Consider the following 23,576-nt stretch of genomic DNA (forward strand, 5'->3'; position numbering starts at 1 on the left):
CCTAGCCAGTCTCCAGATCTCAACCCCATAGAAAATCTTTGGAGGGAGTTGAAAGTCCGTGTTGCCCAGCAACAGCCCCAAAACATCACTGTTCTAGAGGAGATCTGCATGGAGGAATGGGCCAAAATACCAGCAACAGTGTGTGAAAACCTTGTGAAGACTTACAGAAAACGTTTGACCTCTGTCATTGCCAACAAAGGGTATATAACAAAGTATTGAGATAAACTTTCGTTATTGACCAAATATTGACCTTATTTTCCACCATAATTTGCAAATAAATTCATTAACAATCCTACAATGTGATTTTCTGGATTTTTTTTCTCTCATTTTGTCTGTCATAGTTGAAGTGTACCTATGATGAAAATTACAGGCCTATCTCATATTTTTAAGTGGGAGAACTTGCACAATTGGTGGCTGACTAAATACTTTTTTGCCCCACTGTATAATGTGCCTTTCCAAATCGTGTCCAATCATTTTCTGTAGATTGATGAGGAAAATGTTTATTTAATTCATTTTAGAATAGGGCTGAAACGTAACGATATGTGGAGAAAAGTGAAGGAGTCTGAATACTTTCTGAATGCACTAAGTCATTTACCTGTTATTCACCCACGTTCATCAAACTAGGACATTGGCAGAGCCTTGCATTTAGATATACTGCTCTGGACCTTGGGCACCAGCACAAAGCCAAGTTACTTTGGTAGAAAAGCCTTTCGTAGAGGTCACACCATAGAGAAGGGGAGTGGTGGCAAAGCCTGTTACATTCTATAGAAACATCTCTGTTGTAGGTGTGTGTGTTAGATAAGGTATTTTGATATGGAGTCTGTCTCACAGTTTAGACTCTTGAGAGTCCTCTGCTGTTTAACATTGTTCAGACTGAGTCAGACAGTCCTACTCATGTTGCTAACTCTCTCTCTCTTTCAGTCTGACGTAATCAGATATATGGTCTTGCATCAGTGTGATATCAGAACTGGAATAGGATACAAACTATCAGAACCTTTTGATATTTTCATGGAATTTCACAGTGCTCAATTACCACGGTAACAAATACGACTGTAATATTTTGTGTTTCTGGCTGTGTCCTTGTTTAGCTTTACAATGAGGAGGTGCTGGATCTGTTTGACTCTACGAGGGACCTGGAGGCTCGGACGCAGAAATCCCACATTAAGATCCACGAGGATGCTAATGGAGGAATCTACACAGTGGGGGTGACCACACGGACTGTAGCCTCCGAGGCAGAGGTATGTACGTTAGAGATGCGCAGGTCAGCTGTTTGTTTACCCACACCCGCATGCAACTGCGAATAACCCAGCCGCAACCGCCTGACTATATGTGATAAAGTGAAAGTCGGAGGCCCTTACCCGCAAATATAGAAAATGTGCTATAGGCTACAGTCAAAGACTCCAGAACGATTTTTTGACACGGTGTTGCTGGATTTTGCTTTGCATGATTTAGATATGATATGTCTCTGCTTATAATTTCTGACATTTTGGGAGGCTATTTGTTAGTCTACTTGTCTATAATTAAATACATGTAGCTTCTCGTTTGTCATTATATGTTGCCCTAGAAGACTAAATAAACCCTTGCTCAACAGAATAATGTAATAGATCGATAGAATGACTGCTTCAATCTAGTTGATATCAGAAACGTTTTCTCTGTGTCATCTTTCTCGGAGCAAAGATGTTTAGCGACTGGGGAGAAAATACAATAAAGCAAAAAAAAAAAAAAAACAGGAAAGATTTTCTCTGCAAAATGTCCAAATGACATCACTTTGACCGGTTGTAAGGAAAAAGAAAGCTGTGAAAACGACCCAACGTGCGTTTCTGATAAGATTTCAGTTCGGCATCGATGCATATTTTATCTGGTTGAAATACTACCAGCTTTTATGATGCTTTTAGGATGAAGACAGGACCTCTATCGATCATACTAACTGAGCATTGCATTCTCTCAAGATGCAGAAAGAAATCATATTTCTCCACTCCTGTTCCCAAGTCCAAATATTGCCTACACTTAGTGTATTATTGTACTGCAAGAAATGCTTAATTCTGCAGGAGTTATTATTAAGGCCATAGCCCTATTCACTCAGGACTAGTTGGTCGTGTATTTATTACCCCAGAATGTCTGTTATTCCAGAGGACAATTCGGACGGGATCCGTTTGTTCCAAACTGCCCCCTGTAATTTATATATATATATATATATATATATATATATATATATATATATATATATATATATATATATATATATATATATATATATATATGTATAAATAAATGTATAAAAATATATAAAAAGTTGATTGACAGTTATGACAGAAACCTGGAGTTTTTTTTCTAGGTGTGAAGATATGTAAGTCCAGGCAATAACATGTTCCAATGATAACTCGAGCTTGGTTCACAGGTTTCTAAATCGTACCAAGCCATCTTTGGTATAGTGTCGCCATAATATTTGAATTGAGACAGTGTCATCATAATCATTAGGATATTTTAGCGATCCACAGTGGAATATGTCCTAAATTCCCCCCCAGCCTTCAGATGAGAGCTAAACAGCGAACTTGCACTTGATATGTGTTTTAAGGCTGTGAATGAGAAAGTTAAATAGCTCAATATAAATAGGCGCAATATTTCTTAATGATGATTTGGCAATGTTCAATTCATTCGTACAAAACGTATTAACAAAAGCATTTACTGTGAAAGTTGATATATACAGTATAGGCCCTTCATACAGTGCATTCGGAAACTATTCAGACCCCTTCCATTTTTCCACATTTTGTTACGTTACAGCCTTAATATAACAGCCTTAATATAAAATAGATTAACTCGATTTTTTTCCTCATCAATCTACACACATTACCCCATAATGACAAAGCAAAAACAGGTTTTTAGAAATGTAAAAAAAATATATACCTTATTTACATAAGTATTCAGACCCTTTGCTATGAGACTCGAATTGAACTCAGGTGAAACCTGTTTCCATTGATCATCCTTGAGATGTTTCTACAACTTGATTGGAGTCCACCTGTGGTAAATTCAATTGATTGGACATGATTTGGAAAGGCACACGCCTGTCTATACAAGGTCCCACAGTTGACAGTACACGTTAGAGCAAAAACCAAGCCATGAGGTTGAAGGAATTGTCCGTAGAGCTCTGAGACAGGATTTTGTCGAGGCACAGATCTGGGGAAGGGTACCATAACTTTCTGCAGCATTGAAAGTCCCGAAGAACACAGTGGGCTCCATCGTTCTTAAATGGAGGAAGGTTGGCACATCGAAGATTCTTCCTAGAGCTGGCCGCCCGGCCAAACTGAGCAATCGGGGGAGAAGGGCCTTGGTCAGGGAGGTGACCAAGAACACGATGGTCACTCTGCCAGAGCTCCAGAGTTCCTCTGTGGAGATGGGAGAACCTTCCAGAAGGACAACCATCTCTGTAGCACTCCACCAATCAGGCCTTTATGGTAGAGTGGCCAGACGGAAGCCTCTCCTCAGTCAAAGGCACATGACATCCCGCTTGGAATTTGACAAAATGCACCTAAAGGACTCTCAGACCATGAGAAACAAGATTCTCTGGTCTGATGAAATCAAGATTGATCTCTTTGGCCTGAATGCCTGGAGGAAACCTATCACCATCCCTAGGGTGAAGCGTGTTGGTGGCATCATCATGGTGTGGGTATGTTTTTCAGCGGCAGGGATTTGGAGACTAGTCATGATCAAGGAGAAAGATGAACGGAGCAAAGTACAGAGAGATCCTTGATGAAAAGCTGTTAGAGCGCTCAGGACCTTAGACTGGGGGCAAAGGTTCCCCTTCCAACAGGACACCGACCCTAAGCACACAGCCAAGACAACGCAGGAGTGGCTTCGCGACAAGTCTCTGAATGTCCATGAGTGGCCCAGCGAGAGCCTGGACTTGAACCCAATGTAACATCTGTGGAGAGACCTGAAAATAGCTGTGCAGCGACACTCCCCATCCAACCTGACAGAGCTTGAGAAGATCTGCAGAGAAGAATGGGAGAACCTCCCCAAATACAGGTGTGCCAAGCTTGTAGCATCATACCCAAGAAGACTCGAGGCTGTAATCAGTGCCAAAGGTGCGTCAACTAAGTACTAAGTAAAGGGTCTGAATACTTATGTAAATGTGATATTTCCATTTTTATTTTTAATATATGTAAAAAAAACGTTTTTTGCTTTGTCATTATGGGGCATTGTGTGTAGATTGACGAGCGGAAAAAGGCAATTTACAGTGCCTTGCGAAAGTATTCGGCCCCCTTGAACTTTGCGACCTTTTGCCACATTTCAGGCTTCAAACATAAAGATATAAAACTGTATTTTTTTGTGAAGAATCAACAACAAGTGGGACACAATCATGAAGTGGAACGACATTTATTGGATATTTCAAACTTTTTTAACAAATCAAAAACTGAAAAATTGGGCGTGCAGAATTATTCAGCCCCCTTAAGTTAATACTTTGTAGCGCCACCTTTTGCTGCGATTACAGCTGTAAGTCGTTTGGGGTATGTCTCTATCAGTTTTGCACATCGAGAGACTGACATTTTTTCCCATTCCTCCTTGCAAAACAGCTCGAGCTCAGTGAGGTTGGATGGAGAGGATTTGTGAACAGCAGTTTTCAGTTCTTTCCACAGATTCTCGATTGGATTCAGGTCTGGACTTTGACTTGGCCATTCTAACACCTGGATATGTTTATTTTTGAACCATTCCATTGTAGATTTTGTTTTCTGTTTTGGATCATTGTCTTGTTGGAAGACAAATCTCCGTCCAGTCTCAGGTCTTTTGCAGACTCCATCAGGTTTTCTTCCAGAATGGTCCTGTATTTGGATCCGTCCATCTTCCCATCAATTTTAACCATCTTCCCTGTCCCTGCTGAAGAAAAGCAGGCCCAAACCATGATGCTGCCACCACCATGTTTGACAGTGGGGATGGTGTATTCAGGGTGATGAGCTGTGTTGCTTTTACGCCAAACATAACGTCTTGCATTGTTGCCAAAAAGTTCAATTTTGGTTTCATCTGACCAGAGCACCTTCTTCCACATGTTTGGTGTGTCTCCCAGGTGGCTTGTGGCAAACTTTATCGACACTTTTTATGGATATCTTTAAGAAATGTCTTTCTTCTTGTCACTCTTCCATAAAGGCCAGATTTGTGCAATATACGACTGATTGTTGTCCTATGGACAGAGTCTCCCACCTCAGCTGTAGATCTCTGCAGTTCATCCAGAGTGATCATGGGCCTCTTGGCTGCATCTCTGATCAGTCTTCTCCTTGTATGAGCTGAAAGTTTAGAGGGACGGCCAGGTCTTGGTAGATTTGCAGTGGTCTGATACTTCTTCCATTTCAATATTATTGTTTGCACAGTTCTCCTTGGGATGTTTAAAGCTTGGGAAATCTTTTTGTATCCAAATCTGGCTTTAAACTTCTTCACAACAGTATCTCGGACCTGTCTGGTGTGTTCCTTGTTCTTCATGATGCTCTCTGCGCTTTTAACGGTCCTCTGAGACTATCACAGTGCAGGTGCATTTATACGGAGACTTGATTACACACAGGTGGATTGTATTTATCATCATTAGTCATTTAGGTCAACATTGGATCATTCAGAGATCCTCACTGAACTTCTGGAGAGAGTTTGCTGCACTGAAAGTAAAGGGGGCTGAATAATTTTGCACGCCCAATTTTTCAGTTTTTGATTTGTTAAAAAAGTTTGAAATATCCAATAAATGTCGTTCCACTTCATGATTGTGTCCCACTTGTTGTTGATTCTTCACAAAAAAATACAGTTTTATATCTTTATGTTTGAAGCCTGAAATGTGGCAAAAGGTTGCAAAGTTCAAGGGGGCCGAATACTTTCGCAAGGCACTGTAAACACTTTTAGAATAATGGTGTAACGTAACAAAATGTAGCAAAGTTCAAGGGGTCTGAGTACTTTCCGAATGCACTCTATATAGCCTATGCTCAGCACTTTGTTTAATTTATCGAATCAAACTTCGAGCAACATCTGTCACACTCATACATTTCTCTCAAAACACAGGGATGTCAATTTGCGTGAGACTAATATTATCAGAGGACTTTTTTAGTTTGCCAAAAAATCTATAGGTTATTCTGGTTAGTCATACAGATTTCAGTTTCCATGTAACACTAAACAGTAGGCTACAGTTCCCTTGACATGCCATAGGCATATTTGAAGTCCCGTCTTGTGACTGTCGAATTTGTATAGCACCTCACAATCGTCACACATAACATAGCCGGCACTGCCATTGTCCGCTTTTACCACAAATCTTTTCCAAACATTACTTTTCTGGCTATCCCTTCTCTTTATTTTCAACCTTTCATTTGTAGCTTTTGTCTTATTGAATTAAACTTCGACAATGTCCTTTTTGCCTCCGGAGAATGATGTTAACTCTTTCTTCCCGTTACCAAAAGCATTCTTTGGCGATTGGCTGTGTAGGCAATTTGGCGTGCGAACACTTAAGCCCTAAAGCTTAGGTTTATGCACTAATATGGTGCCAGATAGTTGAAAATAGTGAAATAAAAACCCAAATGTAGACTCTATAAATTGCACAATAATAATACATTTATGGATTTTTTTAAGGAACTGTTTTTCTTTATTCAACCCGCCCGCCACCCACCCTCCCTTCAGCCACACAATGTTTAATGATCCTAAACCCGTCCGCAGGGACTGCGGGTTATGAGTCAACCCTCGCATCAATAATGTACGTACATGCGTGTATGCTTGAGCGCGTATGCTATACACTATGTTGTATGTGTTGGGATATGTGGTCCGGGGGTCCAGGAGAAATGTGTATGTCTGTATGTATATCCAATATAGGAAAGTAAAAACATGAAATAAACTGTAAAATGATCATTTGCACAGTGATAACACAGTGATGTCCAATTTCTTTCTCCTCTCTCAGATGATGCAGTGTCTGAAGCTGGGTGCTCTATGTCGTACCACGGCCAGCACCCAGATGAATGTCCAGAGCTCCCGTTCTCATGCCATCTTCACCATTCACCTGTGCCAAGTCAGAGTCTGTGCATCCGACAATGTACGTACACGAGCAGCTTATTCCTAGCCTTAGTGCCAGTCCTTTTGTGCTCTCTTGCCAACTCCTATCTAATTCCGTATCTACCCTTTTGTTACTGTGATGTGACTCCTGCCACTTGTTATGAGCATGTTATATGTTATGACAGTGACTGAAATTACTCCTAACCTTGATGTTACAGAAATGATATATAGCCACTCCTATGCTATCATGTCATATTGTGCTAGGTTACATAAATGACATACTGTATATAGAAATGACTCTTATTACGGTACTGACATTATTGTAGGCTACTGTTTATGGTAGGCTACTGACATTCTATTTTATGCTACATTAATGACAGGGACAATGCTTTTGAATAACGGTACTGACACAAAGGCATCGATCTGGATTTTTTTCCCAACTCACAGCAGGACAACAACGAGACGGACAACAAGGTTGCTAACGGCAACTCAGAGATGGAAGAGTATGAGACACTGACGGCCAAGTTTCACTTTGTGGACCTAGCCGGGTCAGAGAGACTGAAGAGAACAGGGGCGACCGGAGACCGAGCTAAGGAGGGAATCTCCATCAACTGTGGACTGGTGAGACACTGGTTGTGTCCGAAATGGACCGTATTCCTTATAGTAGTATACACATTTTGACCCACCCTATTCCCTAATACACTAGCAGGTCTATCCAACCCTGTTCCTGGAGAACTACACTCCTGTAGGTTTTCACTCCAACCCCACTTGTAACTAACCTGATTCAGCTTATCAACCAGCTAATTATTAGAATCAGGTACGCTAGATTAGGGTTTGGCGAAAACCTATAGGATGGTACCTCTCCAGGAACAAGGTTGGAGAGCCCTCGCAATAAGAATCTGTTCAAAACGGCTCTGGTAAAAATGTGTGCAATATAGGAATATACCATCTTTGTCCTTTAACCCCCTAAAGTTGATGTCTGCCCCCTAATTAGCATAATGTAAAAATCTACATCAAAATCTATCCTTTTAAGCTTGAGATACAGTGCATTCAGAAAGTATACAGATCCCTTAACTTTTCCCACATTTTGTTTCGTTACAGCCTTATTATAAAAAGTTTTTGAAAAAAGAATCTATATATAATACATTTTTGCTAATTTATTAAAAATAAAAACCTGAAATATGACCTTTCATAATTATCCAGACCCTTTACTCAGTGCTTTGTTGAAGAACCTTTGGCAGCGATTACAGCCTTGAGTCTTCGAGGGTATGACACTACAAGCTTGGCACAGCTGTATTTGGGGAGGTTCTCCCATTCTTCTCTGCATATCCTCTCAAGCTCTGTCAGGTTGGATGGGGAGCATTGCTGCACAACTTATTTCAGGTCTCTCCAGAGATGTTCAATCGGGTTCAAGTCCAGGCTCTGGCTGGGCCACTCATGGACATTCAGATAATTGTCCTGAAGCCACTCCTGCGTTGTCTTGGCTGTGTGCTTAGGGTCATTGTCATGTTGGAAGGTGAACCTTCACCCCAGTTTGAGGTCCTGAGCGCTCTGGAGCAAGTTTTCATCAAGTATCTTTCTATACTTTGCATCGTTCATATTTCCCTGGATCCTGACTAGTCTCCCAGTCCCTGCTGCTGAAAAACATCCCCACAGCATGATGCTGCCACCACCATGCTTCACCGTAGGGATGGTGCCAGGTTTCCTCCAGACGTGATGCTTGGCATTCAGGCCAAAGAGTTCAATCTTGGTTTCATCAGACCAGAGGATCTTGTTTCTAATGGGCTTGAGAGTCTTAAGGTGCCTTTTGTCAAACCCCAAGCGTGTCATATACATTTTACTGAGGAATGGCTTCCGTCTGGACACTCTACCATAAAGGCTTGATTGGTGGAGTGCTGCAGAGATGGTTGTCCTTCTGGAAGTTCTCCCATTTCCACAGAGGAATTCTGGAGCTCTGTCAGAATGACCATCGGGCTCTTGTTCACCTCCCTGACCAAGGCCCTTCTCCCCCGATCGCTCAGTTTGACCGGGCGGCCAGCTCTAGGAAGAGTCTTGTTGGTTCAAAACTTCTTCCATTTAAGAATGATGGAGGCCACTGTGCTCTTGGGGACCTTCAATGCTGCAGAAATGTTTTGGTACCCTTTCCCAGATCTGTGCCTCGACACAATCCTGTCTCTGAGCTCTATGGAAAATGTATTTGTTATCATGGCTTGGTTTTTGCTCTGACGTGCACTGTCAACCTTGAGACCTAATATAGACAGGCATTTGCCTTTCCAAATCATGTCCAATCAATTGAATTTACCACAGGTGGACTGCAATCAAGTTGTAGAAACATTTAAAGTATGATAATTGGAAGCAGGATGCAGCTGAGCTCAATTTCAAGTCTCAGCAAAGGGTCTGAATATTTACAGTACCAGTCAAAAGTTTGAACACACCTACTCATTCTAGGGTTTTTCTTTATTTTTTTTACTATTTTCTACATTGTAGAATACTAGTGAAGACATCAAAACTATGAAATAACACATATGGAATCATGTAGTAACCAAAAAAGTATTCAAAGTAGCCAACCTTTGCCTTTGATGACAGCTTTGCGCACTCTTGGCATTCTCTCAACCAGCTTTCATGAGGTAGTCACCTGGAATACATTTAAATTACAGGTGTGCCTTGTTAAAAGTTCATTTGTGGAATTTCTTTCCTTCTTAATGCGTTTGAGCCGATCTGTTGTGTTGGGTAGGGGTGGTATACAGAAGATAGCCCTATTTGGTAAAAGACCAAGTCCATATTATGGCAAGAACAGCTCAAATAAGCAAAGAGAAACGACAAAAGCAAAAGACATGAAGGTCAGTCAATGCGTAAAATTTCAAGACCTTTAAAAGTTTCTTCAAGTGCAGTTGCAAAAACCATCAAGCGCTGTGATGTAACTGGCTCTCATTAGGACCTCCACAGGAAAGGAAGACCAGGAGTTACCTCTGCTGCAAAGGATAAGTTCATTTGAGTTAACTGCACTTCAGATTGAATCCCAAATTATTGCTTCACAAAGATTAAGTAACAGACACATCTCAACATCAGGAGACTGTGTTAATCATGCCTTCATGGTCAAATTGCAAAGAAACCACTACTAAAGGACACCAATAAGAAGAGGAGACTTGCTTGTTACAAGAAACACGAGCAATTGACATTAGAAAGGTGGAAATCTGTCCTTTAGTCTGATGAGTCCAAATTTTTAGATTTTTGGTTCCAACCGCTTTGTCTTTGTGAGACACAGAGTAGGTGAACAGATGATCTATGCGTGTGTGTTTCCCACCGTGAAGCATGGAGGAGGAGGTGTGATGGTGTGGGGGTGTTTTGCTGGTGACACTGTCTGTGATTTATTTAGAATTCAAGGCACACTTAACCAGCATGTTTACCACAGCATTCTGCAGCGATACGTCATCCCTTCTGGTTTGGGATTTGTGGGACTATCATTTGTTTTTCAATAGTACAATGACCCAACACACCTCCAGGCTGTGTAGGGGATATTTGACCAAGACGGAGAGTGATAGAGTGCTGCATCAGATGACCTAGTCTCCACAATCACCCGACAAGAACCCAATTGATATGGTTTGGGATAAGTTGGACCGCAGAGTGAAGGAAAAGCAGCCAAGAAGTACTCGGCATATGTGGGAACTCCTTCAAGACGGTTGGAAAAGCATTCCAGGTGAAGCTGGTTGAGAGAATGCCAAGAGTGTGCAAAGGGTGGCTACTTCAAACTCATATCAGCCCAGTATGGACATAAATAGAGTCCTTGAACCAGAATGTTTCTGGAAATAACCTTCAATATCTGTTTTGTTGTGTGGTATTTCTTGGTCATCTCTTCCAAACTACAGCTTGCTCTTGGAAATGTAATCAGTGCTTTGGGAGACCGAAGCAAGCGATCCACACATGTGCCTTACAGAGACTCCAAACTCACCCGGCTTCTACAGGACTCCTTGGGTGGAAATAGGTCTGTGTGCAATTGGTCAAGCCTTTCTCCCTCTCATTCTGTCAGGGTTGGTGTCCCAGTTGGTTGGTGTGCTTGTCAAACTAAATCCTTTTTGTTAGCTGATAAAGTAATTATTAGATGTCTGCAACACAGTTGCTACAAGCAACCATATCCATCTGAACTACAGATTGCTTCTCTCTGTGTTTCTTTTGTAAATCCACATTTTTCTCCTCCCATATCCTTCCCCTCTCTCAGCCAAACGATGATGATAGCGTGCATCAGCCCGTCTGACCGGGACTTTATGGAGACCCTGAATGCACTGAAGTATGCCAACAGAGCCAGGAACATTAAGAACAAGGTGATGGTGAACCAGGACAAGGCCTCCCAGCAGATCTCTGCTCTCAGGACAGAGATCGCCAGGCTACAGATGGAACTCATGGAGTACAGGACGGTGAGAGAGAGACAATTGAAAAACACGAACCATATGAAACGGAGACATGACGTAAATAAATTGCCCTTAATGACTTATAATTCTGTCTGAACCCATTCTCCTCTGGCAGGGTAAGCGTATGGTGGGTGAGGACGGTATGGAGAGCATCAACGACATGTTCCATGAGAACAGCATGCTGCAGACAGAGAACAGCAACCTGAGGATCAGGGTCAAGGCCATGCAGGAGACCATTGACGCACAGAGGGCCAGACTCACACAGTACCTCAGTGACCAGGCCAACCAGGTCCTGGCCAGGGCAGGTGAAGGTGTGCTTATGACCCTGTTCATTGTAAAAATAAAAATAAAGTTTAGATGTGTGTTTGCTAAGGGTTTCCTGTTTGTTCTCAGGTGAGGGGAGTGAAGAGATTGGGAACATGATCCAGAGCTACATCAAAGAGATTGAGGATCTCAGGTATACTTTTCTGTCTGCATACAGTACTTAAGGACCTAGAGGTAAAACAAAGTGTTTTCTCCCTACTGAACATGACCTATCATAGCATATAGACAATATTGAGCTTTAGGAATATGTCAGAAACTGACGTTTTAATTAAATTTCACTGTTATTCCCCGTAGAGCCAAACTCCTGGAGAGTGAATCTGTGAATGAGAACCTTCGTAAGAACCTGTCCCGTGTCTCTTCACGGCAGTCTTTTTACCCCGGAACCTTCTCCCCTGCCCTCCTGGCCCCCGAGAAGGAGGCCTCCGACATCATCGAGATGGCAAAGAAAGACCTGGAAAAACTCAAGAAGAAGGAGAGGAAGAAGAAGAAGAGGTAAAGAGTGATCATAGTTAATTGTAGGACCAAATTCTTTGTTTTCTTGTTAAAAAATGTATGTTTTTTTTTTATTATTGTATGACAATGTGCGGCCATGGTGAGTAGCAGTTTGTGATCTCTATATTTTTCCCTATGACTTATTTTCCTTCCTCTTCTCTGTACTCCCTAGTTTCCTTCCTTCCTTCCTTCCTTCCTTCCTTCCTTCCTTCCTTCCTTCCTTCCTTCCTTCCTTGTCACATCTCTCTCCCCTGTCCTCTCACCTGTGACCTTTGACCTTGACCTCTCACTGAAGGCTCCAGCAGCTGCTGGAAGAGAGAGAGAGGGAGGAGGAGTTAGTAGAGGAGGAAAATGGCAGGTTTGTTCACAGGTCCCCCTCCCTTAACCTCCCTGCCATTTCCATCCCTCACTTCTTCTAAACAACCATTTTGTTTTGTTTGACAGGCAGTTGCCAGACCAGAAGGGAAACCTGAGTTCAGTTCCTTCAGTTCTTCCTATGTTCACTAGTTTCTTTCAATTTGCTCACACCGACAGACAGATATGATGGGAACAAAGTTATTGGTTCTGTTTTCATCCACCATCAATGGCCTTATCATGAGCTTTATTAACATACTTTATTTTTGAAGATATAGAAAAAAATAATATTGAACATTAGCTCAATGTTGTCTCACCTTGCCCCTCTGTTGTTCCCTACTAGTGTTGTCAAGGAGGAAGTCCCCGACAACGACCAAGACAATGGGACAGAAAAAGAGCTGACTGAGCGGTCCAATGAGGAGCCTGAGACGGTATGATTGACAACCTATTAGTCAAATGATAGAGCTGGGCGATATGGATTTTTTTTGTTTTGTTGCATTTTTTGTTTTTACATTTTTGTTACCCCCTTTTTCTCCCCAATTTCAATCTTCAAACTCCCCAAAAGGCTCGGGAGGCGAAGGTCAAATCATGCGGCCGCACTATGGGACTCCCGATCACGGCCGGTTGTGATACAGCCCGGGATCGAACCCGGGTCCGTAGTGACACCTCAAGCACGGCGATGCAGTGCCCTAGACTGCTGCGGCACTCGGGAGGCCCCAGCGATAACTTATTTATTGGGGAGGTGCTATAGCTGGTTGATATGGACAAAAAGTAATATTGTGATAAACATAACTATAAAAATAAGCTGAAAAATCATAGGTTGCCATCCCTCCTCGAGAATTACTGGGTATGCAGGCTTTTGCTTCAGCCCTGTCACACCTGATTCTACTAGTCTGCTGCTCATAAGGACCTTGATTAGCTGAATCGGTGCGTTAGAGTCGGATTGGAAATGTTGACCACCCCAGCCTTAATTCAACAGAGGGAAACCCCACACGGCTCACTACAGTCAGCCGACAGCAAAACGTAGACCGGCAGATACTTTCATAGCAGGAAACAACATAATGCAAAGGCTATTACTGTTGACCGCATAATGGTTTTAGAACAATCTACAGGAACGTTGAGAAGCAAAATGACCGACATACACAAAATGTTTCGGTAAGAGGAATGTAATGACGGTCATTTTCGGTTTATCGTCCCAGCAATAATTACAAGACACGTGTGTTTTTCCCACCCCGTTTTTCTGACACCGGATAATTCTGTGTTCTATTCTAATTTTGTTTGTGCTCTCAGGAGGGGCAGGAGGGGAGTGACCACGAGGAAGAGGACGATGAGGAAGAGGAGGAGATGGATGTGGAGGAGAGCTCTGATGATTCCGACTCGGAATCAGATGAGAAAGGTAAAATGGCCTAATTGTAGAAATAGGAAATATAGAAGGGACATCTAGTGGACATGTATATCTATGATTTGAACCCACATGAATCAATGTGACTTTCCCCACCAGAGAACTTCCAGGCGGACCTGGCCAACATTACATGTGAAATTGCCATCAAGCAGAAGCTGATCGACGAGCTGGAGAACAGCCAGAGGCGTCTGCACACGCTCAAGCAGCAGTACGAACAGAAACTGATGATGCTGCAGAGCAAGATCAGAGACACACAGCTGGAGAGGGACAAGGTGCTGCAGAACATGGGTAAGTCTCATGTATGACCTGGACACTGGGATTACATAGCTATTGGATATGCATACAGCCGTTGCTGGTCTGTAGTCTACCAGAGAAGTGTGAATAGTTTTTATTTTGTCCTGGTTCTTTAGAACATTGGGCTATTGAACAAACACCCCCTATAAAAAAGTGTGGGGTTTCCCTCTGTTGAATTAAGGCAGGGGTGGTCAACATTTTCAATCCGACTCTAACGCACAGATTCAGCTAATCAAGGTCCTTATGAGCAGCAGACTAGTAGAATCAGGTGTAGCAGGGCTAGCAAAAGCCTGCATACCCAGTAATTCTCTAGGAGGGATGGCAACCTATGATTTTTCAGCTTATTTCCTCTGTTTTTCCGTCTTGTTTTTGACGCCCCCTTCAGGCTCGGTGGAGACGTGCAACGACGATAAGGCTAAGAAGATCAAGCAGGGGTATGAGAAGAAGCTAAGTCTCATGAATAAGGAGCTACAGAAGCTACAGTCAGCCCAGAAGGAACACACACGCCTCCTCAAGAACCAATCAAAGTACGAGACACAGCTCAAGAAGCTCCAACTGGACGTCACGGAGATGAAGAAGACAAAGGTAGAAAGAAGACGTACTTGTACCTGACAACAACCATGACCATGACTGACCACAGCCATGACCATGACTGACCACACCCGCTGTCAGCTAATCGTGACATTGCCATCGTAAAGATATTTATCGATACAATATTCCAACTGCATTTTTTTGAGTCACCACTCAGTCAACATCATATTTCATATTCTTTTCTACATACGGACGTTGAACATCAACGGCTGGGTTACTGATATTGATCCAAATGTGACCTGGTTGGCTGTCAGGTTCGTCTGATGAAGCAGATGAAGGAGCAGCAGGAGAAGAACAGAAGGACAGAGTCCAGGAGGAGCAGAGAGATCGCCAGCCTCAGGAAGGACCAGCGCAAACAGGAGGTGAACCACGGGGAACCATAAGTCTGGTTCCTCAGTACCACAACTGTACTTCCTCATCACACTGTCCACCTCATGTAGCCCCGCCCTGCTTTTCATCATGCCGACCCAAACTGTTTTCTTATAGCTCTTTATCCAGTGAGTACGGTTCGGTATCAAGTCAGCCTGATGTTGTTATACTTATTTCTAGTCTGGTTTGGGCTGTCTTGAACCAGATGTGTTATTGGACCAGTTAAGCAAAAGAAAATGGCAACTTAATGCTACTGGCATTACTGAAGGCAATGTTAATGTGTTTTCCACAGCACCAGCTGAAGCTACTGGAGGCCCAGAAGAGACAACAGGAGCTCATACTGCGTAGGAAGACTGAGGAGGTGAGCAACATGAACAGCCATCTTGGGGCCTCCACATAGAGCAGGGATAGGGGTGGGGGCCACACAAAAAAATCTGAAGTCATCATGAGGGGCCGCAGTTGCTCGCGGGTCTGTACTCACATGTGCATCTGAGAAATGTTTGCAGTTTTTAATATATCTGAGTGAGACTGACTAACAGATGTGCCAATTGACTATCAGTAAGCAGGTTTCCAGCCAATCATTTCATGCGAATAAATTACCTGACGCATGAAAAAAGTCACGACTGGGCTGATGGAAACATGAAACGCCGGTACAATTTTATAAATGCCGAAATATCGATGGAAGTGCCTTTATGCGCAAATATCGATACAATAACAATCATATCGAGGTAAATTTGGAGTCACGCAATGATATGTTGTGTGGCCTTCCGGTTACGACTCGGGAAAGCATGCAGTTTATTAGGCTACAGATGAAATAAATGATGATTAACTTCGCAGGGTGATGAAAGTGCACAGTGACAATCTTGATGTTCCTTTCCAATAAATATTGAGGGTCTTATTCTAGTGACATTGATGATCGATGCTTGGCTGCCCTTTGACGAATACAAATAATATCCCTCTTATCCATAATAATCTGTTAATGTAGGTAGCCTGTATCTGTAGCTGCAAGCTGTTGGTTAAAGAGAAGGTGCCAAGACCAGAGTGGGCAAATTTGTTATATAACGCAACAGTTTTTTTGACAAAACCATCAGTGAAAATTAGATTTAGTTTTTTCATTCGGTACATGGTATTTAGAGGAAAACGTCATTTATGTGCATTATGTAATCCTGCACAGCCTTTTATATGCAAAAAGTCAGTTTGAAGGAAACACCTCTCTGGTGTAAAATGTGCATCTTATTTTATGTATATTTTTGAATATTCACATGAAAATCTGTCACAAATTAGACGGAAACCTACCTAGTGACTGACATTACAAGAGAAACCGTTGATGCACAACCACATTTCGAAATGTCACCTTGTGTATTCTACTATTCTAACTTGCAACAGTAAGTTGAGGCCCAAACTGATTTTTTTAATATATTTTTTTATTGATCCGAGCCACACAATGATATTTACTAAAGGGGGCAATGGTATTTTCAAAAGGGAAAAAATAATGTAGTATACCGAAGTGCTGTATACTTTACAATTACCCAAGACTAGAAGCAGTTACACACATCCTTGCAACGAATCACTAACTCTCATCTAGTTGGATCTAAGTTCAAGGAATTTTAAAGTTTTAGGATGAGAAAACGAAAAGCTTTTTCCCAAAAATTATATTTGACCTTTGGTACCTGGAATTAGGAAGTTGTAGGAGCCATTGGCCAGAGTCTGAGAGCAGAGGTACAGAGAGAGTAGGCTACCAATGGCATCTTTGTATTAATTAGAGTTCAAGACTTCTCAAGGGCACTGAAAACAACAAACAGTTTAGTGAATCAGATATCAAGCCAGACTTGTACTATTCTATTGAGATCAACTTCAGCATCAGGTGGTGGCTCTGGTGACTTACGTGTCTGTCTGTCTGTCTTATCTATCTATCTTATCTACCAGGTAACTGCACTGAGGAGGCAGGCCAGACCTATGTCTGGTAAGGTGACCAGCAGGAAGGTGAGTTTACCAGAGGCCCTCCAGGACTCCTCCCACCGACCCCCCTCAGGACGCTTGCAATCCTCTGGATCCACCGCACCTAACGGAACCAGGTAGGGACTGGACAACGGGTCACCGTAATACCGTTTTGATGTGTGTTGCTGCATTACACTGCATGGTACACCATATTATATATTGTCGAGCAATCAGTATGGCTTTTGCAGTTAAAAAACACATAGCTTGAGACCTGCGTTGCCGTACCGTAGAGTGAACATGCCTCAAACTTGTGTGTGTGCACGTGTGTGTGTGACAGGTCCTACTACAGACGGTCAACGGGCATATATTCCACCAGAGTGGCCAAAGTGAAGTGGCAGTCTCTGGAGCGCCGTATCTCTGATGTCATCATGCAGAGGATGACCATATCCAACATGGAGGCCGACATGAACCGCCTGCTCAAGGTAAGCATTAAATGCCATTCACACATCTTTTCATTTGGTGAATATAGTTTACAGACCTAATATATTACTCTACATTAGCATAATTAGCAATTAACATTGAAAACGTTTGGCAAACTCCTCCTTATTCCCCTGCTCCGTCCTCTACCACCCTTTCCCTGCCTCCTCTCTCTCTCTTCCCCCATACCTCCTCCTCCACTCCCCCCTCCATCCCTCCTCCCTTCCACAGCAACGTGAGGAGCTGACCAAGAGGAGGGAGAAGGTGACCAGAAAGAGGGACAGGCTGGCGGGGGAGGGGTCTGAGGAAGAGAAGGTGGTGTTTCCCCTCAACGAGGAAGTGGACACCCTGATGGCCAACATCGATTACATCAACGACAGCATCGCAGACTGCCAGGCCAACATTATGCAGATGGAGGAGGCCAAGGTCAGACAGACAAAAAGCTGGCATTAGCTGTAAAAAAAAAATAATAATCAAGGAGAGGAAGCCACATAAAAGTTGAGATACAACCACGGCCAAATTCAAGCAGCACAAATCTGGCCAAACAAATCAAACACTAACCCATGACTCTCTGAGTAACACGTTTTTCCTAACCATCTGATTATGCATTTGCAGGAGGAGGTTGACACGGTGGATGTGTCCGCAGTGATCAGCTCCTGCACCCTAACAGAAGCCCGTTTCCTGATGGACCACTTTATTTCTATGGCCATCAACAAGGTAACTAACTTACTGCCCTTTACCTGTCCCTCCGTAGTCTCTCCCCAATCTCTTATGCCGTCGTCTTCTCCTGGAGTTGACTTAGTTTAAAGGTGGGCTGAACGACCTGATTCAGCCTCGGTTTCAATGATCCTCATTAGGAAATGCGATTGAGAACAAGATTTGTGTTTTGGATGTGTGCTTTGATGTGTGCGTGTGTGTGCGTGTGTGTGTGTTCGAAAGTGGGAAGCGTTTGTACTTTCACTCTGCCAGAACAGTACACAGTTACGGTCACTCACCCTTCTAGATAAGTCTCACCAGGTCTTGTGTCTGGAAGAAGCCTAGTCTAGCTAGCGAGCTAGCCAACTTCTTTCGCCAATTAGCTTCCGTCAGCCGGTGTGCGACCGTGGCAAAGTTGGTTTGACTTTGGATAGCCTATCTTGCTTTTTTTGGTTCAGTCGAACTTTAAACCCAGGTTCCACATGTACCCAATTAAGTCAGTTTCTACGATAGTTAATGTGTTTAGTTCTGTGTGTACATGTACAAGCACCCTCCTTGTGTATTCATATTTTGTGTACAGTATTTTGTGTACAGTATTACACACAATCATAGCTCGTATAGCTGACCTTTAGTGACCCTTCTTATAGCTGACCTATGACCTTTGACCTCCTCCCTATCCTAGGGTCTGCAGGCAGCCCAGAAGGAGTCCCAGGTGAAGGTGATGGAGGGCAGGCTGAAGCAGACAGAGATCACCAGCGCCACTCAGAACCAGCTGCTGTTCCACATGCTGAAAGAGAAAGCAGAGTTTAACCCCGAACTGGATGCCCTGCTGGGGAATGCTCTACAAGGTAACAGCCCTAACTCCAATCGTCCAGCCTGCCAGCCACACACCCTGCAAGATACATGTATAGTTCAGTCCAGGGCCTTGACCCTGACCCTCTCAACCCCTGCTACAGGAGGTCCGTAAATCAAGCCCACAACACTCCCAGGTCTTGCTAGCCCAAAAATAAATGGTTGGTTACTCAATGGATGATAGACCCAGAAGTATGTATAATTCAAAACATAACTGTCTGTGGCCTGAATGTTGTTGAGATTCTATTGGACCTGGAGTGAAAGCTACTGGTTGGACCTCCAGTACCAAGACTGGGAGATGGTGGTCTAATGCATGATGGGGGATTGTTGAGTTGCTTTTTGCTTGTGGCCTCTTCAATAGATTCTGGCTGTGAGATGAATAATCACACAAGTCCATTATTTATTTTTGCCCTTTTTTTTTTTTTTTTATTGAGCTGACGTTTTGTTATGGAGTTGACGTTTTGTTATGGAGTTGACGTTTTGTTATGGAGTTGACGTTTTGTTATGGAGTTGACGTTTTGTTATGGAGTTGACGTTTTGTTATGGAGTTGACGTTTTGTTATGGAGTTGACGTTTTGTTATGGAGTTGACGTTTTGTTATGGAGTTGACATTTTGTTATGGAGTTGACGTTTTGTTATTGCGCTGACAGTGGAATAAGGTTCTGTATGACAGTTCTGTATGACCAGCGTCTGTGGAGGAGGACATCTTTTTTTTGAATAGTCGATCTTGCACTCTTGCTCTTTCTTTCCTTTAGACCTGATTTGGTTTTGATTACGGGTGAATGACTGAATGTGTTTTTGATTTGTGTGTTGCCTTTTTTCTTTTTGCCCTGCCCATGGTGCCTTAATGGATACAGAGCTAGGTAACATGCCAGTGGGTAAGTAACAGACACCAGACTCTCTCTATATATATGTTTATATGAATGCATGGGTCCCCCTCCTGGAAACTAACTCAACAACATGAGCGGGTGCATGAGGTGCAATGCTGCTGTCTTCAAAACCTCCCTCCGTATGTTAGCTGACCCCCCCCCCCCCCCCTTTATTTTCTTCCCACCATGCTTTCTAGCACCTGCTCATATAACTCCGGCAGGGTAGTGGTTAGAGTGGTGGACTAGCAACCGAAAGGTTGCAAGTTCAAATCCCCGACCTGACAAGGTACAAATCTGTTGTTCTGCCCCTGAAGGCAGTTAACCCACTGTTCCTAGGCCGTCATTGAAAATAAGAACTTGTTCTTAACTGACTTGCCTAGTTAAATAAAGGTAAAATACTTTCACACCATGTGCTACAGCCACCATGCTTTATACTGTAGCCTCTGATAATATAACTACTGTATCTGTAGAGGACCCCTGCCATTTACAGGTAGAACCTGGTTGTTTTGTCTCAGTAGGACCCTCTAGGCAAAGCACACTGCCCCGGGAGCAGCTCATCTCGGTTTTCCCTCCTTTTCATAACCCCTCACATCTGACCTCTTTTACCCTCTCACCCTTTCGACCCCTGAACCTTGTCAACCCTTCCCTCTCAGTGACTGAACAAGGACCTGATCTATTCAGGTCTTTTGAGGCAATTTCTTATAGACGGCATGGCGCTGCGCTGACAGCGTCTTCATCCGCTTCTCCTTGTTCATTATTACCACCATTACCTTGTTCAATAATATAAACCACATATTGTTAACATAACCACATATTGTTGTCTGTTTGTAGCCAACATAGTAATAGCACAAGGTTTGGTTCAATAAACGGTTTTACCCTTGTACCATGTTTGGTTGGACGATTGGCAGGTATTTGGACTACTAGACAGAACTGACTTAAGTTTGTTGGTATTTAGCCATAACACACAACAACAAAAAATGCATTTGCTATGGATGTTGTTTGGCTCTGACATACAGTTCAACTGACATTTTAGTACTTTGATTTCACAGAGAATGGGGATGACAGCAGCAGTGACGAATTCACCCAGAGTCCTGCAACAGACGGACAGTAAGTATTAAAGAGAGAGTTCACTCAAATGACCCAAAAATAGTGAACATTTGACTTTTTTTGTTGTTGCCTGTTTTATTTTTTTTTAAGTATGTTAGCTCATATATTCTACTTCCTTGTTACAGCTCTCTGACATCAGATCTAATGAAACTCTGTGGAGAGGCCAAAACAAGGAGCAAGGTACCATTCTCAGCCTATTAGCCTGTGTATCATTGTTTTACTATCCTTGTGGGGACATTTGTGTGTGGGTGCGTGTTTGTGTGTATTATGAACTGAGTGTGTTTCGCCCCACCCAGGCTCGTAGGAGAACCACCACTCAGATGGAGCTGCTCTACGCCAAAAGTGACTCCGTCCCTGACACGCCTTCTGCCGATTTCTCCTCCCCTTGTCTCCCATTGGTTGAAACTCCAGAAGAGGGCAGAGATCCTGAGACCCCCTTTGGCTCGTCAGTCAGGGACAGGGACTATATGGCTCATTCTCCCGGCTTGTCCTCTAAGATGGGCAGCATGTAAGTCCGGGCCTCCGTGTGCTAGCTAGCTAACCTGCTAACCCCCTGCTTTCTGCATGTTGATACAGCTGCTGCTTATTCCCTTTCCACTTTGCCTGACATGGTCTTTAAATCTCCTCTATTCACCTGCAAGTCTCCTAGCCAGTAGAAACCAACATGTAACCCTTTAGTATATTTGTTAATTAGCATGTAGCAGCTGTTATAACACTAAACCATCAAGGCTACTACTGACAGGCAGACACACACACACTATGATTATGAGGCATGTACAGTATGGCCATGCAGATCTCATGTTCTCTCGCTAGATGCAATTCTCAATTGCAATAGGCTTATGGCACAGCTATGTCAACTCTACACAATATTAATCCTTAACATTTGCATCCTTTCAAAGCATCAGAAAGAGCTAATAAAACTAACCAATAGCGCACATTGGCTTTCTACGTATGTTTTGAGCAGCAATACCAATTTTAGTTTGACTTGAAAACATAAGATATAGTGCTGGGGACTGATTTCAGTGTGACACAATGTAGCCCTAATGCTACACCGGTGTCCTTATAAAACACAAGATTTGGGTGAAGGAGGAACGTCTATATTGGGACTGAATATCAGGTAACAGTGTGGTATGTGTGTAATGCATGTTCACCGCCTCCAATATTGTTTCATTTATACTTTAGTTTATAGTCTTACATTGTTGTCATTTTTGTTCCTTATGTTTTGTCTTGTGTTGTCTTTGGATGGTGTTGTGTGGTGCTAATGAAAACTAAATGTTTGTTCCGGCTCCAGACCTGCTTCCTCCTCAGGGGCGGAAAAAAGAGTTCCAGAGCCCTCGCCGCTCTCTCGCAGGAAGACCTATGACAAGACACAATTGGCGGCTAAGGTCAAGGAGATCAAACAGTAAGAGACTAGCGAAGCTCTGGTGTCCGGAGGCCAAAAGCACAACTTTTTCCAACAGCTCTTGCAAATTATACTTATCGCCCCCTTTCTGAATTTCCCACCTCAGAAAGTATGTGGTGTTATCTATTCTAAATCAACAATTCTCTTTGCTTGGTGTGATGGAAATAATAACCTTACCCTGCCAAGTTCTACACCGAATGTCAAGTAGTTGACGCGTTCTTGAGAAATATAGCTAATTTTGTTTCTATATCCCTTTTGACTGAGATTAAACAATTAACTTCTATTTCTTAAATCTATTTTTAATTTGGCAAGTTAATTCAGTGTTCAACTTGGCCCTCTCAGCCTCTCCAAACCCTCTGTTGCAAATTTGGCTACGATATATAAATCCTATATATTGGTATCCAGCGGGGAACCATGCTGAGTGAGCAAACATTATTTCCCTGATCAGTTGTCAGGACCACATGTGATGAGCATGAAAAGTCTCAGAAATGAGTGCAGAGCCGTATACAACGGTTGGTTCTAATCCTGAATGCTAATTGGTTAAAACCGCATTCCAGACGGTGTCTATTTCACAAGTTACCACCGGCTATTTACTCTGTTCCATCTGCAATCCACTGTCTCATCAGCCCAGCCAGGCAATTTATACACTTGATCTCCACTATAAATAGCATCTAGATTATCTCACATTTCTTTTAGACTAACATTTAGTTTTTAACAGCGGAGATTTGTATAAACCTTGCTGTCTGACTCTGAAATTTGCAACATTGTTTCAATATTCAAATTCGGTCTCCAGCTGTCCCATAGTAATCAATGTGTCGTTAGTTGGGAAGAGACAGACAGGCAAGCAGCGTTTATCAGCCAGTCGACATCATGAATCAGCAGTCATAATTTTTATGGATATATACAAAGTAATGTCAATAGAAAGCAGTCTTTCAGGATTCAACTTGAAGTGATTGTGTTAGCTGTGTTGTTGGCTAGCTCCTCTGAACAACAGTGTC

The 23,576-nt window shown here is 42.8% G+C and overlaps 1 protein-coding gene across 15 annotated transcripts in view; it reads left to right on the top strand.

Annotated features, from left to right (window-relative positions):
* LOC110524456 (kinesin-like protein KIF21A) overlaps nt 1-23,576 on the top strand; it is a 67,379-nt gene that overhangs the window by 25,042 nt on the left and 18,761 nt on the right. For 2 of the 15 annotated variants that reach the window (XM_090233540.1, XM_036979468.2), the window contains exons 4-27: nt 1,089-1,238; nt 6,914-7,045; nt 7,456-7,626; nt 10,872-10,987; nt 11,222-11,417; nt 11,527-11,716; nt 11,805-11,868; nt 12,030-12,227; nt 12,925-13,012; nt 13,872-13,977; nt 14,083-14,271; nt 14,663-14,862; nt 15,123-15,230; nt 15,530-15,598; nt 17,164-17,312; nt 17,513-17,657; nt 17,884-18,078; nt 18,268-18,369; nt 19,031-19,196; nt 20,058-20,078; nt 21,119-21,176; nt 21,302-21,356; nt 21,473-21,684; nt 22,468-22,578. In XM_090233540.1, coding sequence (XP_090089666.1) covers nt 1,089-1,238; nt 6,914-7,045; nt 7,456-7,626; nt 10,872-10,987; nt 11,222-11,417; nt 11,527-11,716; nt 11,805-11,868; nt 12,030-12,227; nt 12,925-13,012; nt 13,872-13,977; nt 14,083-14,271; nt 14,663-14,862; nt 15,123-15,230; nt 15,530-15,598; nt 17,164-17,312; nt 17,513-17,657; nt 17,884-18,078; nt 18,268-18,369; nt 19,031-19,196; nt 20,058-20,078; nt 21,119-21,176; nt 21,302-21,356; nt 21,473-21,684; nt 22,468-22,578 — 3,191 coding nt within the window. Of the gene's footprint in view, nt 1-1,088; nt 1,239-6,913; nt 7,046-7,452; nt 7,627-10,871; nt 10,988-11,221; nt 11,418-11,526; nt 11,723-11,804; nt 11,869-12,029; nt 12,228-12,924; nt 13,013-13,871; nt 13,978-14,082; nt 14,272-14,662; nt 14,863-15,122; nt 15,231-15,529; nt 15,599-17,163; nt 17,313-17,512; nt 17,658-17,883; nt 18,079-18,267; nt 18,370-19,030; nt 19,197-20,057; nt 20,079-21,118; nt 21,177-21,301; nt 21,357-21,472; nt 21,828-22,467; nt 22,579-23,576 lie in introns of those variants that run through there. The other 13 variants (XM_036979454.2, XM_036979447.2, XM_036979464.2 and 10 more) reach the window with 13 other exon arrangements.

The sequence above is a fragment of the Oncorhynchus mykiss genome, chromosome 1 (assembly GCF_057628025.1).
Source record: "Oncorhynchus mykiss isolate SJ-2025 chromosome 1, ASM5762802v1, whole genome shotgun sequence".
NCBI classification, from domain to species: domain Eukaryota; kingdom Metazoa; phylum Chordata; class Actinopteri; order Salmoniformes; family Salmonidae; genus Oncorhynchus; species Oncorhynchus mykiss.